Source organism: Mustela erminea, chromosome 1 (genome assembly GCF_009829155.1).
Source record: "Mustela erminea isolate mMusErm1 chromosome 1, mMusErm1.Pri, whole genome shotgun sequence".
Lineage (NCBI taxonomy): Eukaryota > Metazoa > Chordata > Mammalia > Carnivora > Mustelidae > Mustela > Mustela erminea.
Window position 1 is genome coordinate 21,865,636 of NC_045614.1, and position 15,553 is coordinate 21,881,188.

At 40.7% G+C, this 15,553-nt stretch overlaps 1 protein-coding gene across 14 annotated transcripts in view; it reads right to left on the reverse strand.

Annotated features, from left to right (window-relative positions):
- PBRM1 (polybromo 1) overlaps positions 1-15,553 on the reverse strand; it is a 129,090-nt gene that overhangs the window by 32,565 nt on the left and 80,972 nt on the right. For all 14 annotated transcript variants that reach the window (XM_032321768.1, XM_032321763.1, XM_032321790.1 and 11 more), the window contains 4 exons: positions 15,037-15,194; positions 14,145-14,408; positions 7,837-7,982; positions 4,563-4,720 (listed from right to left, as the gene is read on the reverse strand). In XM_032321768.1, coding sequence (XP_032177659.1) covers positions 4,563-4,720; positions 7,837-7,982; positions 14,145-14,408; positions 15,037-15,194 — 726 coding nt within the window. The remainder of the gene's footprint in view (positions 1-4,562; positions 4,721-7,836; positions 7,983-14,144; positions 14,409-15,036; positions 15,195-15,553) is intronic.

The following is a 15,553-nucleotide window of genomic DNA, read 5'->3' on the forward strand; positions in this document are numbered from 1 at the left end:
GAGTTCTGAAAAGCTTCCACATATCCGGGAGAATCTAGAAAGCCACGCACGTGCCATGGGCAGGATGCATGCTCAGAAAAGACCGAAAAGCCCTAAACTCTCACCTTTGGCTGACCGTCAAACCCTGTGCAAGCGGGACGCAAAGGCAAAGGCAGAGTTGTAAACTTCAGGCCGAGGGATGAAAGTGTCTTCCAACACAGACACAGCCTCAAGCTGCAGAGATTGGGAATTTTGTTTGTTTGTTTGTTTAATCCAAGCATCTAAGAAAATTTCTATTAAATCATTAGCTGACCATTAAGCTAACAGAACAGAGACTTCAGTGACCACACACAATAGCAAAAACAGTTTAAATGAGCAACTATGACCCGTAGTAAGCTGTAACAATAAAGCCTGAGGAAAGGGGAGAATCCAGTTTCCAGAGGTATCACAGTATGATATTCAAAATACCCGATTTTCATAAAAAATTACAAGGCCATGCAAAGAATTAAGAAAGTATGGTCCATACACAAGATAAAAAGAAAAGAAATCATCCCAGAGAAAGCCCAGACACTGGACTTATGAGGCAGACACTTTACACCAACTGTCTTAAATATGCTCAGAGAGCTAAAGCGAACTATGGACAAAGAACCAAAGGAAATCAGAATGCTGACTCACCAAATAGAGACTATCAAGAATAAGACAGGAACTGGAATGCCTAAAAAGAAACGCTGGAGCTGAAGGGTGCCTGGGTGGCACAGTCAGTTAAGTGTCTGCCTTCGGCTCAGGTCATGATCCCAGGGTTCTGGGGTGGAGTCCCCATGGGGCTCCCTGCTCAGTGGGGAGCCTGCTTCTCCCTTTCTCTCTGCCCCTCCCCCCATGCTTGTGTGCGCGCTCTCTCTCTCTCTCTCTCTCTCACAATGAATAAAATCTTAAAAAAAAAAAAAAAAAGAAAAAATCTCACGGGAGCTGGAAAGTGTTAACAACTGAAATGAAAAATTAGAAGATTTTAATAGGCAGAAGAATCTGTGAACTTGAAGATAAGCCAACTGAGATGATCAGTCTGAAGGAACAGAAAGAAGAAAGAATAAAGAAACATGAGCAGTCCATGAGACCTGTGACAAGCCATTAAGCAAACCATCGTAGGCCTAAGGGGAATCTCAGAGGGAGGAAAGAGAAAGGAGAAGACTATGTAAAGACAAAAACTTCTCAAATTTGATGGAAAGCATGACAGAAAACACTGTCAATAGAGAATTCTATATATAGCAAAAGTACCTTCAAAGTAGAAGAATTAAGACACTTTTAGATAAACAAAAGACAAGGGAGTTTGTTGTTAGTTGATCTGTTCTACAAAAAAATTTAAGGGAGTCCTTTAGGCTAAAATGAAAGGATATCAGATAATGATGTGAAGCCATACAAAGAAATAAAAAACACCAAAAAAGGTAACCACATATGTAAATATGAAAGCCAATATTGTATTTCCAGTTTCTAATTCTCCCTTTTCCCTCCTATAAGATTTTAAAGACAAATGCATAAAGTAGTATTTAGAAATTCTTGCCGATGGGCACACACAGTGAAAAGACTTAATTTCTGACAATTAGACAAGGCAGGAGGGATGGTACTGTACAGGAGCAGGGTTTAATATACAACAGAAGCTAAGACAGAGCTCCTGGGTGGCTCAGGTGGTTGAGCGATTGCCTTTGGCTCAGGTCATGATCTTAGAGTCCCAGGAATGAGTCCTGCGTCGGGCTCAGCAGGGAGTCTGCTTCTCCCTCTGACACCCACCCCCCATGCTCTCTCTCTCATTCTTTCTCTTTCAAATAAATAAATAAAATCTTAAAAAAAAAAAGAAAAAAAGCTGAGGCAGTATTGATTCAAACTATTCAAACCAGATTGCCACAAATTTAAGATGTAATTCCCAGGGTAACCACTTCGAAAAAAAGCAATAAACAATATGGTTACCCTAACGAAGGAGACTTCAGTCTCACCTTTGCTATCTGCCTTGAGTCTTCTGGCTGGGTTTACCCTAGGAAGCAAGGTCTTCGAGCACTTTTTTAGTCTGGATCATGAGTTAAAAGGAGGACAGACTCTGCTACAGAAACTCAAGAAGGACTTAATAAGCGCACTAGCCTTTGCTCCCTCTCCCCCCACGGTGCACCAGGTTATGAAGAGAAAAATGTGTTTAACTATCAGAAATAACCAATTCTGAAAAAACTCAACTCAAAACACTGAAACAATGTAACTTCGTGATCAAATAAGGTCTAAGTGTAAAACACTGATTTCCTCTTGGCCGTAAGCATGGTGGCTGCTTCTTTATAACCATGTGTAATCATTTTAAAGCTTTTACCTAGTAACCTTTTGGAAAACTATTCCAAAAGATGGGAAGAGGAGCTGGTTTGCTGCAGCACTAATTCAGGGCAAGAAGAAACACTACGCTGAAGACAATGGCAGTTGGAAGCGCACACCTGCACCTGAGAAGCAGAGTGCACATGAGCACTCAGAAGTGTGGCTGAACAGAAACAGTGACGTGAGCCCAGCACATTTCTGCATCAGGGACAGTAACATTGCTAGGGTTAAGAGTCCAAAGGAGATTGCAGAAGTCTTTTAACTCCTCCCCCTGCTTCCTACCTCACTCTTACATATGTTCCATACTCTGTGCACAGTGATTCCTCTAGTGCACGTGCTGGCTCATGCGGCTCTCCGCTCACAACCAGGACTTCCTATCTGCTCCGAACTCACTCTCAGCACAGTCTAGTAGACCTACCATTTCTGCGTGCGCAGCAACACCCTCCTGTTCTGCCCTGGCCACCAGCTGTTCCCTGTGTCTCAAACAGGCCCAGATACCATGCCTTAAGGGTACCATGCCTTTGCATTTCACATTTGCTGTCCCTAAAAGGAGTAAAATCTCCAATGTGGTCATACCTTGGAGATACCGCAGGATCAGTTCCTGATCACCTCAATAAAGGGAGTATCACGATAAAGCAAGTCAAATGATTTTTATAAAATTGTATATAAAGTTATGTTTATACTATACTGTAGTCCATTAAGTGTGCAATAGCATTATGTCTAAAAAATATGCATACAACAATTAAAAAACACTTTATTGCTAAAAAATGCTAACAATCTAAGCTTTCAGTAAGCTGCAATTTTTTTTTTTTAAATGAACTCTACATCCAACTGGGGCCTGAACTCAAAACCCTGAGATGAAGAGTCATATGCTCTACTGACTGAGCCAATCAGGTGTCCCATCTTTTTGCTGGTGGAGGGTCTTGTCCGGATGATAATGGCTGCTGACTGATTAGGATGGTGGTTGCTGAACGTTGGAGTGTCTGTGGCAATTTCTTAAAATTAGAGTGAAGTTTGCAACGTCGATTGACTCTTCTTTTCACAAATGATTTCTCTGTAGCATGTGATGCTGTTTGGATAGCATTTTACCCATAGTTGAACTTCTTTCAAACTTGGGAGTCAATCCTCTCAAATCCTGCTGGTGCTTTAACAGCTAATTTACGTGATCTTCAAAATCCTTTGTTGTCATTTTAACAGTCTTCACAACCAATTTTACCATGAGTAGATTCCTTATCAAGAAACGACTGTCTTGGGTGCCTGGGTGGCTCAGATGGTTAAGCGTCTGCTCTCAGCTCAGTCATGATGCCAGGGTCCTGGAACTGAGTCCTGCATCAAGCTCTGAGGGGAGCCTGCTTTTCCCTCTGCCTCTCTCTCTCTCTCTGTCTCTCATGAATGAATGAATGAATAAATGAATGAATAAATAAATAAAAATAAATAAAATCTTTGGGAAAAAAAAAGAAACCACCGTTTTTGCTCATCAGTAAAAAGAATTCCTCATCCAGGCATCTCAAACAAGAATAAAGTCTGATGGGCGCCTGGGTGGCTCAGTGGGTTGAGCCTCTGCCTTTGGCTTAGGTCATGATCTCGGGGTCCTGGGATCGAGTCCCGCACTGGGCTCTGTGCTTGGCGGGGAGCCTGCTTCCCTCCCCACCCCCGCGCCTACTTGTGATCTCTCTCTCTGCGTCAAATAAATAAAATCTTAAAAAAAAAAAAAAAAGTCTGAAATACTGTGAGAATTACCAAAATGTGATGTAGAGATATGAAGTGAGCAAATGCTCTTAGAAAAATGGTACCAACAGACTTGCTTGTTACAGGGTTGCCACAAACCTTCAATCTGTGAAAAACAGCATTTTATTGCACCAAAGCAAAGTGCAATAAAAACGAGGGCATGTCTGTGTTCAGATGGTTTTCTTCCTCACTGCCTTCAGGGCTCTGCTAACGTCACCTATCAGAAAGGCTTCTGGGGACCACTAAAACAAGACCTCCCCTCAACATGACTCTCTGTCCTCTTCTCCTCTGCCTGATTCTCATTCATAGCTCTAATTACTACCTGATGTCCTATAGCCTTAATTTATTTACTGATTCCCCAACCTCTGCCCCACTGTTAAGTCTCTAAGAGGGCAGAGATTCTGGTCTTTTGATTGCTGTATAGCTGGCACCTAGAACAGTGCCTAACACAGAAGTACTCAATCAGCTGTTGTAGAATGGACGTGATTAAATGAAAAGGCATAAATACATACCCAGAATACATGTCATGGGGCAGGTTTCTTCCAGATTACTCAGAAATACTTCTTTTTTGTAGAACATTTTTGTGGGCTCATGTTCCGTCTCTTCTGGGTGAATGAAGATGGGGCCATAAAAATATGCAGCTCCATCTCGGACCCATACCTTTTCAATTCTTGGGGGAAAAATGGAGAAATTCCATTAAAATAGAATTCTGACTGGTTTCACTCTTGAAAGATTAATCTATTAAAAATTCTCTTAACCAAAAACTTAATGATATTTAGTACTTGGAGGAGTTTTGTAGACTATATATGATAATTATATTATTATATGATATATTATTATATATTATTATATGATAATAAGACAATTTCCTTGACTTCCCCCATTCTGAGCACAAGAAAAGACACGGAAAGGGAGACACCACTGGCTATTCATCTGAGGGAAAAAACACACAATACCAAGGCATACGATTTAAAAGTTTCAGCTAACCTCCAGGGTTTTTTTTTTTCCCCTGAAATGCTCATGATGAAAACAAAACTAAGCACCTGTCTGTCGGAGGCAGGCCCCTGGCCAGGGCGGCCTCCGCCATTAAAAGATGGCGCCTGGCTAGTTGCCAGGTGAGGATTGCCTCGTGAGACTAAGCGGACCGCCCAAAGAGGAAGTAAACAGCATTGGTTGCTAGCGAAGTTGTTCATTTAGATGCACAGCCTGATTTGCTCCTTCCTGTACCCTGTTCGCTGATTGGTCATGTAAGCGTATGTAAGTGTGTAGACTTGCGGAAATAGAGAGAGAAGATGCATCCGAGCCAGGGTTCTTTTCGTCCTTGTGCGCCGAGGGCGATACCTGTCATTGGATTCATTAGCTGACGAAACACATAAACTATCCGTATTTGGGGTCAGCTCACACGAGTCACAGATATTTCTTTAAGGTAATGGTTCATGACCTTTTTGAGTGCTAAGGTGTAACAGCCCTTCAACCATTGAGAGTCTGATGAGAGATATTATCTCCCTATACAAAAGTAAAAATGCACATCTGACTGCTAAGTGTTAGGTATTATACCATTCGTCACAATTGCTCCCAGCAAGCTGGGATTATTAATGTCCCTATTGTCCTGTGGTTTCTTTTCTTTTTTTTTTTTTTTTTTAAAGATTTTTATTTATTTATTTGACAGACAGAGATCACAAGCACACAGAGAGGCAGAAAGAGAGAGAAGGAGGGGAAGTAGGCTCTCCGCCGAGCAGAGAGCCCGATGTGGGGCTTGATCCCAGGACCCTGGGATCATGACCTGAGCTGAAGGCAGAGGCTTTAATCCACTGAGCCACCCAGGCGCCCCTGTCCTGTGGTTTCTGACATGAAGAAACCTACTCATCTCAGTTCATGGTAACTCCACCCTTTCAGTTCCTCAAGCCAACACACAGAAGTCACCCTTGACTCTTTCTCTTTCTCGGACCCCACATCCCATTTATCAGGAATCCTATTAACTCCACATTTCACCACAGGATCTAACTACTGGTCTAAACCAGCAATCATGGTTGCCTGGGTTATTGCAACAGCCTCCTAGCAGATCTCCTTGCTTGTCTTTGACCCTTTGAGTCTGCTCTCAAAAACTAGTAGACTGAGCAATCCTGCTAAGAACTAATTCAGATATCACACCTATGCTTAAAAGAATCCAATGGGGGCACATGGGTGGTTCAGTCGGTTAAGTGTCTGCCTTCAGCTCAGGTCATGATCCCAGGGTCCTGGGATTGAGCCCCATATCGGGCTCCATGATCAGTGGGGAGTCAGCTTCTCCCTCTTGCCTCTCGGCCCACTCAGGCTCTCTCTCTAATAAAAAAATAAAAATCTTTAAAATAAATGAATGAATGAATGAATGAATGAATCCAACAGTACTCTCTTTAATTCAGTAAAAGCCCAAGTGCCGACAATGGTCTCTCAGGTCCACATATATATGGCCCTCACTTCCCATCTACCTTAACGTACGGCTCACTTGTCCAGCAACAAACTGTCCACATTTGGCCAGGCCAGGCACACTTCTCTCTCAGGTCTTCATACTGGCCACTCACGCTTCCTGGAAAGCTTTTTCCCTCAATATTCACATTACTCACTCCCTCAGTTTCTTCGAGTATTAGCTCAACTGTCAGTTCTCAGTGAGGCCTATATACACTCTATTTAAACTTCTGTATCGGGATGCCTGGGTGGCTCAGTGGGTTGAAGGCTCTGCCCAGCTCAGGTCATGATTCCGGGGTCCTGGGATCGAGCCCCTCATCGGGCTCTCTGCTTGGCAGAGAGCCTGCTCCCCTTCCTCTCTCTGCCTGCCTCTCTGCCTACTTGTGGTCTCTGTCAAATGGATAAATAAAACCTTTAAAACAAAAAACAAAAAACTTCTGTACCTCCTCAGTTTGACCATGCACTCCTGATTTCCCACACACCGATCTATTTTTTTCACAGAACATATCATGACCTAATGTTCTGTACCCTTTACTTATTGCAACATTTACTGTTTGTATTCCCGCTGCAACAAGGATCCATGGGACTAAGGATATTTGTTTTATTCACTAATGTATCCTCACAGCCTGGCAAATACTAGGTTTGTAATAAATGATTGCTGAATGAAGAAAAAATGGAATGAGGAAGTGAGCTTAGAGAAGTCAATCATTTACTTAAGGACATGCAGCTAGCAGAGCTGGAACTCACGCCAAGACCCACCACTCTTAACCACTATCCTCTACTGCCCAGTCGCATACCTGACTCCTTCGTTGCCGTTCTACGCCACCCAACCACACTTTTACTCACTTACTTGTTCAGCAAATATTTGAGCCCCTACTATGTTTCATGCACCATGCAGGGAATACAACGGTGAGCAAATTATGGGGCCTCTATTCTCAGGGCATCTGCAGTCTGGTATGGAAATTCAACAGTAAAATAACCTGATATGCGCTCCGAGAGTAATGGGGAGACCTAATCCAGTCTGCAGGGACAGGATAGGCTTCCTTAAGGAAGTACTATCTCTAAGTTAAGCTAAAGGAGTTCATCATGTGAGGTACGCAGGGGGATTCCTGGGTTAAAAATTCAGTAAATGGTAGGAGAAAAAAAGAAAAATTCACAGAAGGATTTAGAGAAGGAAGTGTGGCTAGAGACAAAAGCAAGGTGAATGTGTGTGAGGAGGCTGGGGAAGTTACAGCATTGTCAAGGGGATGATGACGACTCTGACTTCACTCTAAAGAGTGATGAATTTCTACCCAAATCTCTCAGACCCAACTGCATCCTCCCTGCTTCAGTAACACCCACCTGCCCACTCGAGGGCGCACGAGGCCATGGGACTTGATGAAGACACAGTCGCCAACCTTCAGCCACATATCATTATAACGGAGCTGCTCAAAGTAGTGGCAACCTGGTTCGCCATTTGACATTTCCACAGGGACATCTTCTTTCTCCTGTGTTAAAGGAAACTGGTTAAAGATAGGCAGCTGACAATCAAGGAGCAGACAGAGGAGGTTAAGAAAGGAAAGCTGACTTTCCTTCATATTAACTTCAAAGAAAAAATAACCATAAACAGAAGTTTAGATGAAGATCAGAAACCAAGACTAGGGTACTGAAACCAAACTCAGTCTTATTAAATACTGCATTTATTTTAAATTTACACTTAAGTCTTATAAAATGTTACTTCAAGGGTAATACCTGAGTGGCTCAGTGGGTTAAGACTCTGCCTTTGGCTCAGGTCATGATCTCAGGGTCCTGGGATCCAGCCCCACGTGGGGCTCCCTGCTCGGCAGGGAGCCTGTTTCCCCCTATCTCTCTGCCTGCCTCTCTGCCTGCTTGTGATCTCTCTCTCTGTCAAATAAATAAAATCTTAAAAAAAAAAAAAAGTTACTCCAAGATGCTTTTATCCTCCTCCTCCACCCCGTTCCCATAGCCTTGCAGTGGGGGCCGGGGAGCACTGAAGAGGACACATCAGCATTCAGGAGCAGCCTCACTCACACACTGCTATGGAGGATAAGGAGTAAATACTGCGCAAGGTGTCCCTTCACTACATTTACTGAGCTCTCAATTTCTTAGCATTAACAACTGATGGTTCTAAATGAAATTTTTTAAAAATTTAAAAATTGTCATTGTTTTGATTTATTCTGGAATAGAATAGTATAGCCTCTGTGACATAAACACATACACTCTTTTTCTGAATAAATTACAAGATCTGTCACCTCCTGGCTGCTGTGACACTGGGCAAATTCATTTGACCTCTTAGTTCACCTGTAAAATGAAGGCAGTGCACCCATCAGATGGGGCTGTTAGGAATCTCCAATGACACATTCCATAGTTAAGTACACAGAACAATGCCTGACTTATGAAAAGCACTTGAACACCCATTCGTTATTGCTGTTTTATAGTTTTGGCAAAAAAAAAAAAAAAAAAAGAAAGAAGAAAAAAAAGAAAAGAGTCTGGGTGGCTTAGTTGGTTAAGCGTCTGACTTTGGCTGAGGTCATGATTGATCTCAAGGTCCTGGGATCGAGCTCCGTGCTGGACTCTGTGCTCAGCAGGGAGTTTGCTTCTGTCTCTGCCTCTGTCCCTCCCCCCACTCCTGAGAGCACTCTCGAATAAAAAGATAAAAAAAAAAAAAAAAAAGTTCTGATCTGATGCATAAAGTGGGCACAGCATGAGGTGTTTTAAACATATTAACTCCAAAACGTATAAAAGCTGAGGAAACTATAGAATCCCAGTATTTTCTACTGCATCTCCCTGAGAATATGTGAAACTTCAAACTGAAAAAAAAAAAATCTACTTCAGAAGGTCCAAGTGATTTGTTTTAATCTTTGTTATGACTTCAAATGTGATATATAAATGATCTTCTTGGAAAATAACACATATAATGGATGAGAGGAACCTGCAGGAGTGGGGACTATGAAGTAGGCCCTGAAATTAAGAAGAACTTTTTCTGGGCACCTGGGTGGCTCAGTCAGTTAAGCATCTGCCTTCAGCTCAGGTCATGGTCCTGGGGTCCTGGGATTGAGGCCCACATTGGGCTCCCTGCTCAGTGGAGAGCCTGCTTTTCCCCTCCCTCTACTCTACTTGCCTGTGCACTCTCTCTCTCTGTCAAATAATAAAATCTTGAAAAAAAAAACAACAACACCCCTTTTTCTTTTAGGAATGGGTTCTATTCTGAAGTTCTTCTTTTTTTTAATTTTTAAAAGTAATCTCTCTGCTCTAAAGTTCCAGGAATTTAAAAAAAAAAAAAAAAAAAGTTCCAGGAATGACTTGTTTTGGCCAGGCAGTATTAAAATAAAGATGAGACAAAAGAAAAAAACAAAAACAAAATCATGCACAGAGAGGACCCTGGAGACTTACGAATTCTAGTAAGAAATCTGTGTTAATTCCCATGTTGGCTTCCATTGGTATTTCTTATTCTTTCAAAATTAATGTCTCTATAATTCCCAACATATTGACAAAGTATAAAAAATATCATATTCTTTCCCAAGCTTCCTTTCTTTTTTAACACTGTTAGGACACTAAAATGGATTTCTTTTCTAAGACACAAAGAAGTCAATTTTTTCCAGTTTTTATATTGACAATTTAAAAGCTTTATTTTTGGGGGCACCTGGGTGGCTCTGTCTTTGGCTCAGGTCATGATCCCAGGGTCCTGGGATCAAGACCCGCATCGCATCGGGCTCTCTGCTTAGCGGGGAGCCTGCTTCCCCCCATCTCTCTCTGCCTGCCTCTCTGCCCACTTATGATCTCTGTCAAATAAATAAATTTTTTAAAAAATCTAAAAAAAATAAAGGCTTTATCTTTTTTGATTATATAAAAGAAATGTATCTGTGGGCAACAATTCAAACATTAGAGCATGTAAAACTTAAAAGGCAATCTTCTGTGATCCAACCCCAGAGATAAACACCTGGTTCAGCACACAGCAGTTCTCCACATTGCTTTTACAGTCGGGTATGTAAACATACAGTTTGAGTTTTTTTGAATAATAATGAAACCAGATCCCATTCTGCCACCTGTTAGTTATGAGCATGTTCTTACCAAGTGACTTGGACAATCTTCTGTGTGCCATATATAGAGCTACCTCATTGTGCTTACTGGCTACAGAGTTGGCAAGCTATGGATGTCTGACACTTTACTCAACTCCTATTCATGGGCATTTGGGTCTGGCCAAGGGTTTTTGCTTTTACAAATAACACTGATGCTGCTCCTTGTGGAGAAGACTTCGGTGCACCTAGTACTGAGTTGGACCACATTCCCTAGTATCAAATGGACGCTGGGTCAAGGGGAATGCCACGGATGGGAGAGAAGTGTCCTGCTTCACACCCAAAGCAGGTGTTGTCAGCATTAGCAATCTTCAGAACTCTTGCCAACCTGTCAGGCTTTTGAAAATTACTAGATTAACAGATTTTCTTACTTTTTGTGGGCTGTCTCCCCTCTATAAATGATCAATTTAGTCCTTTGCCTATTTTCCTAGTGTCACTTCTTCCCCAGATTTCTAAAAGCTTTTTGCATTAAAAAAATGGTTGTCGGGGCACCTGGGTGGCTCAGTGGATTAAGCCTCTGCCTTCAGCTCAGATCATGATCTCAGGGTCCTGGGATTGAGCCCCGAATCGGGCTCTCTGCTCAGTGGAGAGCCTGCTTCCCCCTCTCTCTCTGTCTGCCTCTCTGCCTACTTGTGATCTGTCTGTCAAATAAATAAATAAATAAAATCTTTAAAAAAAAAAAAAAAAAAGGTTGTCCTGAAGACTTTCGCTCCACTTTAATGCCTCCTGGGTTTCATATCATGTATAGAAAGGACCCATTCCAACCTTACAAATAAAGAATATAGGTAAATAATAATAAATCTGCCTATGTTAGCAACTGGTACTGTTTCTTCCATTTTGCTTTTGTTTTTGGTATTATTACTTTTTGGAATATGATGTGAATGAGAGTTCAGATGGTTTCTTTTCTTTTTTTCTTTTTCAAATGGCTACCAGTTTTCCCAGTATCATTTAATTCCATCATTTCCTGTTGATTTAAAATACTACCTTTATATACTGGATTTTAACTGTGAAAAGCCTATTCCTTCCACAGACTAGAATACCTCAATTTTTTATAAATAACAAAATATACAGGGTCTCCTGGTTAACAACAAACAGTAAGTAAATGGTTAGCAATGTACAAGCAATTCTTGATCTTGGGGTCATGAGTTCAAGCCTCATGTTTGGATACAGAGATTAGCTAAACAAATAAAACTTTGATATATGGGCGCCTGGGTGGCTCAGTGGGTTAAGCCTCTGCCTTTGGCTCCGGTCACGATCTTATTTAGGGTACTGGGATCGAGCCCCGCATCGGGATCTCTGCTCAGCCGAGAGAAGGCAAGGAGCCTGCTTCCCCCCCCCCCCCAACCTGCCTGCCTCTCTGCCTACTTGTGATATCTCTCTGTCAAATAAATAAATAAAATCTTTTAAAAAACAAAAAAAATATGTTTTGCTCTCTCTATATATAATATATAAATACCATAACATCTGGCAAGGCAAAGCACTTTGATTACTATTTTCCTCCTTCTTTTCCTGGTGACTGCTGCATGTTTATTCTTACGTGAGAAAGCCAGAATAATTCTGTCAAATTCTTTTTTTTTTCTTCCAAGATTTTATTTTTTGAGAGAGAGAGAGAGAGCAAGCGAGTGTCCATGAGTGGTGGGAAGGCGCAGGAAGGGAGGGAGAAGCAGACTCCCTGCTGAGCAGGGAGGCCAACACTCGATCCCAGGACCCTGACATCATGACCTCAGCTGAAGTCAGACACTTAACCAACTGAGCCACCCAGACACCCCATTTTGTCAAGTTCTGAAAAAAATTTATCCAAATCTTTTATGTCCGTGAGTAGACGGTTTCTCTTCCCATAGGTTCCAAATACTCCTTTCAAGGTTATTTCTGAATGTATTTTGTTAAGGTGAATCAAGATATTTTCTTCTACATGATTTTCCTAACAGTTGCTAAAGTATATTCAACATTTTCACCTTTCTTTCAAAACTCTTGTGGATTATTGTTTTGTTTATGTAAGAAAGCTATTGACTTGTATATGGATTTTGAAATCTCTATTTGTTGAATTGTTTTTCAAAACTTTAGTTAATTGCTCCCCCATGATCTGCAAAAAGATTTTGCCACTTAACTGTCAATATTTTTACTATTTTTGTTTGTCTTCATTGGCTACTTTCAGAAAAATATAGATAATAGTAGAGCAAAGCAGGCTTAAGTCATGAGAAATAAACATAACTTTCAAAAATCGCTTTGAGGGGGCACCTGGGTGGCTCAGTGGGTTAAGCCGCTGCCTTCGGCTTAGGTCATGATCTCAAGGTCCTGGGATCGAGTCCCACATCGGGCTCTCTGCTCAGCGGGGAGCCTGCTTCCCTCTCTCTCTCTCTGCCTGCCTCTCCGTCTACTTGTGATTTCTCTCTGTCAAATAAATAAATAAAATCTTTAGGAAAAAAAAATCGCTTTGAGGAAATATCCTTCTAAAACTTAAATGAAGACAGTTACTATACTTCATCAAATAATCTTTCCTTTGATATAATAATATAATGAAGTATATTACTAAATTTTCCTAATTTTGACCAACTCCTGCATTTCTAGAATGAACTCCCACCTACTAGGTCATATTGTTCTTAAATAACTAACTTGGTTTCACTTATAAATAAAAATACACTTTCTCCAAGTATTTTCTGCATCAACATTCATCTGTTAGGCTCAATTTCAGTTTTTCTGTTTTAATTTTGTCAGTCTTTGGAATTATGGTTATTCTGGTTTTGTAAAATAAACTGGGAAGTCTTCTTTGTTCTCCATGCTTTAAAATAATTTAAACAGTACTATAACTATAGGTCTCTTAAAGGGTTAAAAGAATTCACCCATGGAAGTATCTGACCTGAGTATTCTGATTAGCTCTCAGAACATTTTTGAAAAATTTCTTCTTGTTGTCCACTTACGTGTTACCCCTCTTCTTGATTCTTTAGTAATTTATTTATTTTATTTATTTATTTTTTGATTTTTATTTTTTTCAAAGATTTTATTTATTTATCAGAGAGAGAGAGGGGGAGAGAGCAAGCACAGGCAGACAGAATGGCAGGCAGAGGCAGAGGGAGAAGCAGGCTCCCTGCCGAGCAAGGAGCCCGATGTGGGACTCGATCCCACGACGCTGGGATCATGACCTGAGCCGAAGGCAGCTGCTTAACCAACTGAGCCACCCAGGCCTCCCGATTCTTTAGTAATTTAGAGTGTCCTAGAAAATTATTCATTTCATTCGGGCTTTCAAATTTATTAACAGAAATGTGTAAGTCTTTAAATTTCTTCTACATTTGTATGTCTGAGCTTAACTGCCTTCTTTTTTTATTAGGATAGTTGACAGTATATCTCACTGGACTTATCAAAGGATTAGCACTTGGATTTAGTTTTAAATTCTATTTTTCAATTCTACTGTTGTTTTCTAAGCATTAATTTCTGTCCTATAGCTCCCTTCTGTTTGGCTAAGGTTTTATATTGTTACTCTTTTTCATTCTGCATTTGAATACTTTATTCATTTATTTTCTGGAATAAATATTTTGAAATGCAAAATCCTTTTCTGTGTGGCTTTTAACTACATACCTTTTCCAAGTTAAAATTGTCTTCAGTTCGACTGTCCTCTGAGTTGTCTGTGTTCTTCTCGTCATCCCCTTTATCTGCATTTGCAAATACAGACGCCACTCGGACCACAGGCAAGGGCACATCCCGAGGGACAAACCTCACTGAACTGATGGGCATGGTCCACAGTTTAATTTTCTTAAAAGATTTGGTTTTGGCAGAATACCGTGATTCGCAGACAAAAACATCCTCATCTCGAAAGTTTTCTGGGCACAATTTGAAGTATTCCTGGGAGACATAAGAATAAGATTATTAGTTAGGTGAATGTTCTGGAAACAAGTCAACCAAAAAAACCAAAACCACACATCAATCAAGCCAACACTAGCCTGTTAAGACTTTCTGACAGTTAACAACAAACAGTAAGTAAATGGTTAGCAATGTACAAGCCTCTCCCTGCTACAGAAGAGCCTTATTAAATACATACCCTTTAGCTTACCAACTACCTTTTTGAAAATATATTAGCATTTCACACTGCTATAATGTTCCTAAAAGCTTTGGGCAGGGCTCAATGTGCCTGTATCAGATGGATACACAAAAGGTATACTTTATTACCTAAAAAGCACACTGACAATTTTTAATGATCTTTCAGAAAACGTCATCCTCAAAAATTAGCCTGGCAGTATAAAAAAATTTAAGCGAACTGCATTTAGCTATATATTGTAGGCAAGCAAATGGTGGTATTTCATCATCATGATCAGATTAATTTCCTCCTAAATCTTTACACAATGGCATATAGACACAGCTTTAAAAAATTTCAAATTTTAAAGGGTCTGATTTATAAATACAACTTTTTTTGTGTTTGTAAATTTTATTTTCATGGAATGATTTGTACTTTGGAGACTAAGGAGTTTCTTACCTTGACAAACATGACCACACATTTTCCTAGAATTTTACTAACGGGAACTTTATTATAATAGTCACTCTTAAAAACTTCTTTTTCTAGAAATTTCCGTGTAGCCAGATGGAATGTTTCATTTGGCCGATAAAACCAACAGCCATACAACCATTTTTCACCTCAAAACAAAAAGGGAGACAGAGAGGAAATTACCATTAATAGAAATCACACATTCTTGCAAAATGAGCAAAATCTCCATCCATTCTGCCATGGCCTGAACAATGTGCTTTTTAGGCCACAGTGTCTTAAAATCGTTATCTTGGAAGAAATGATATTCTCAAGTAATGAAGCATAACGAGGCCTAAAAAAATGCTACGTTCCCCCTCATACTAAAGGATGTATAATATATAGGATGAAGAAGGCGGTGAGACCTGCCCTAGTCTGCTGGGGCCAGGACACACTCCAGACCGCACTTTGGTAAGGACAGAGCATCCAAAGCATAGAAGGGATACAGTGAGCACTCAGGAGAAGGAAGACA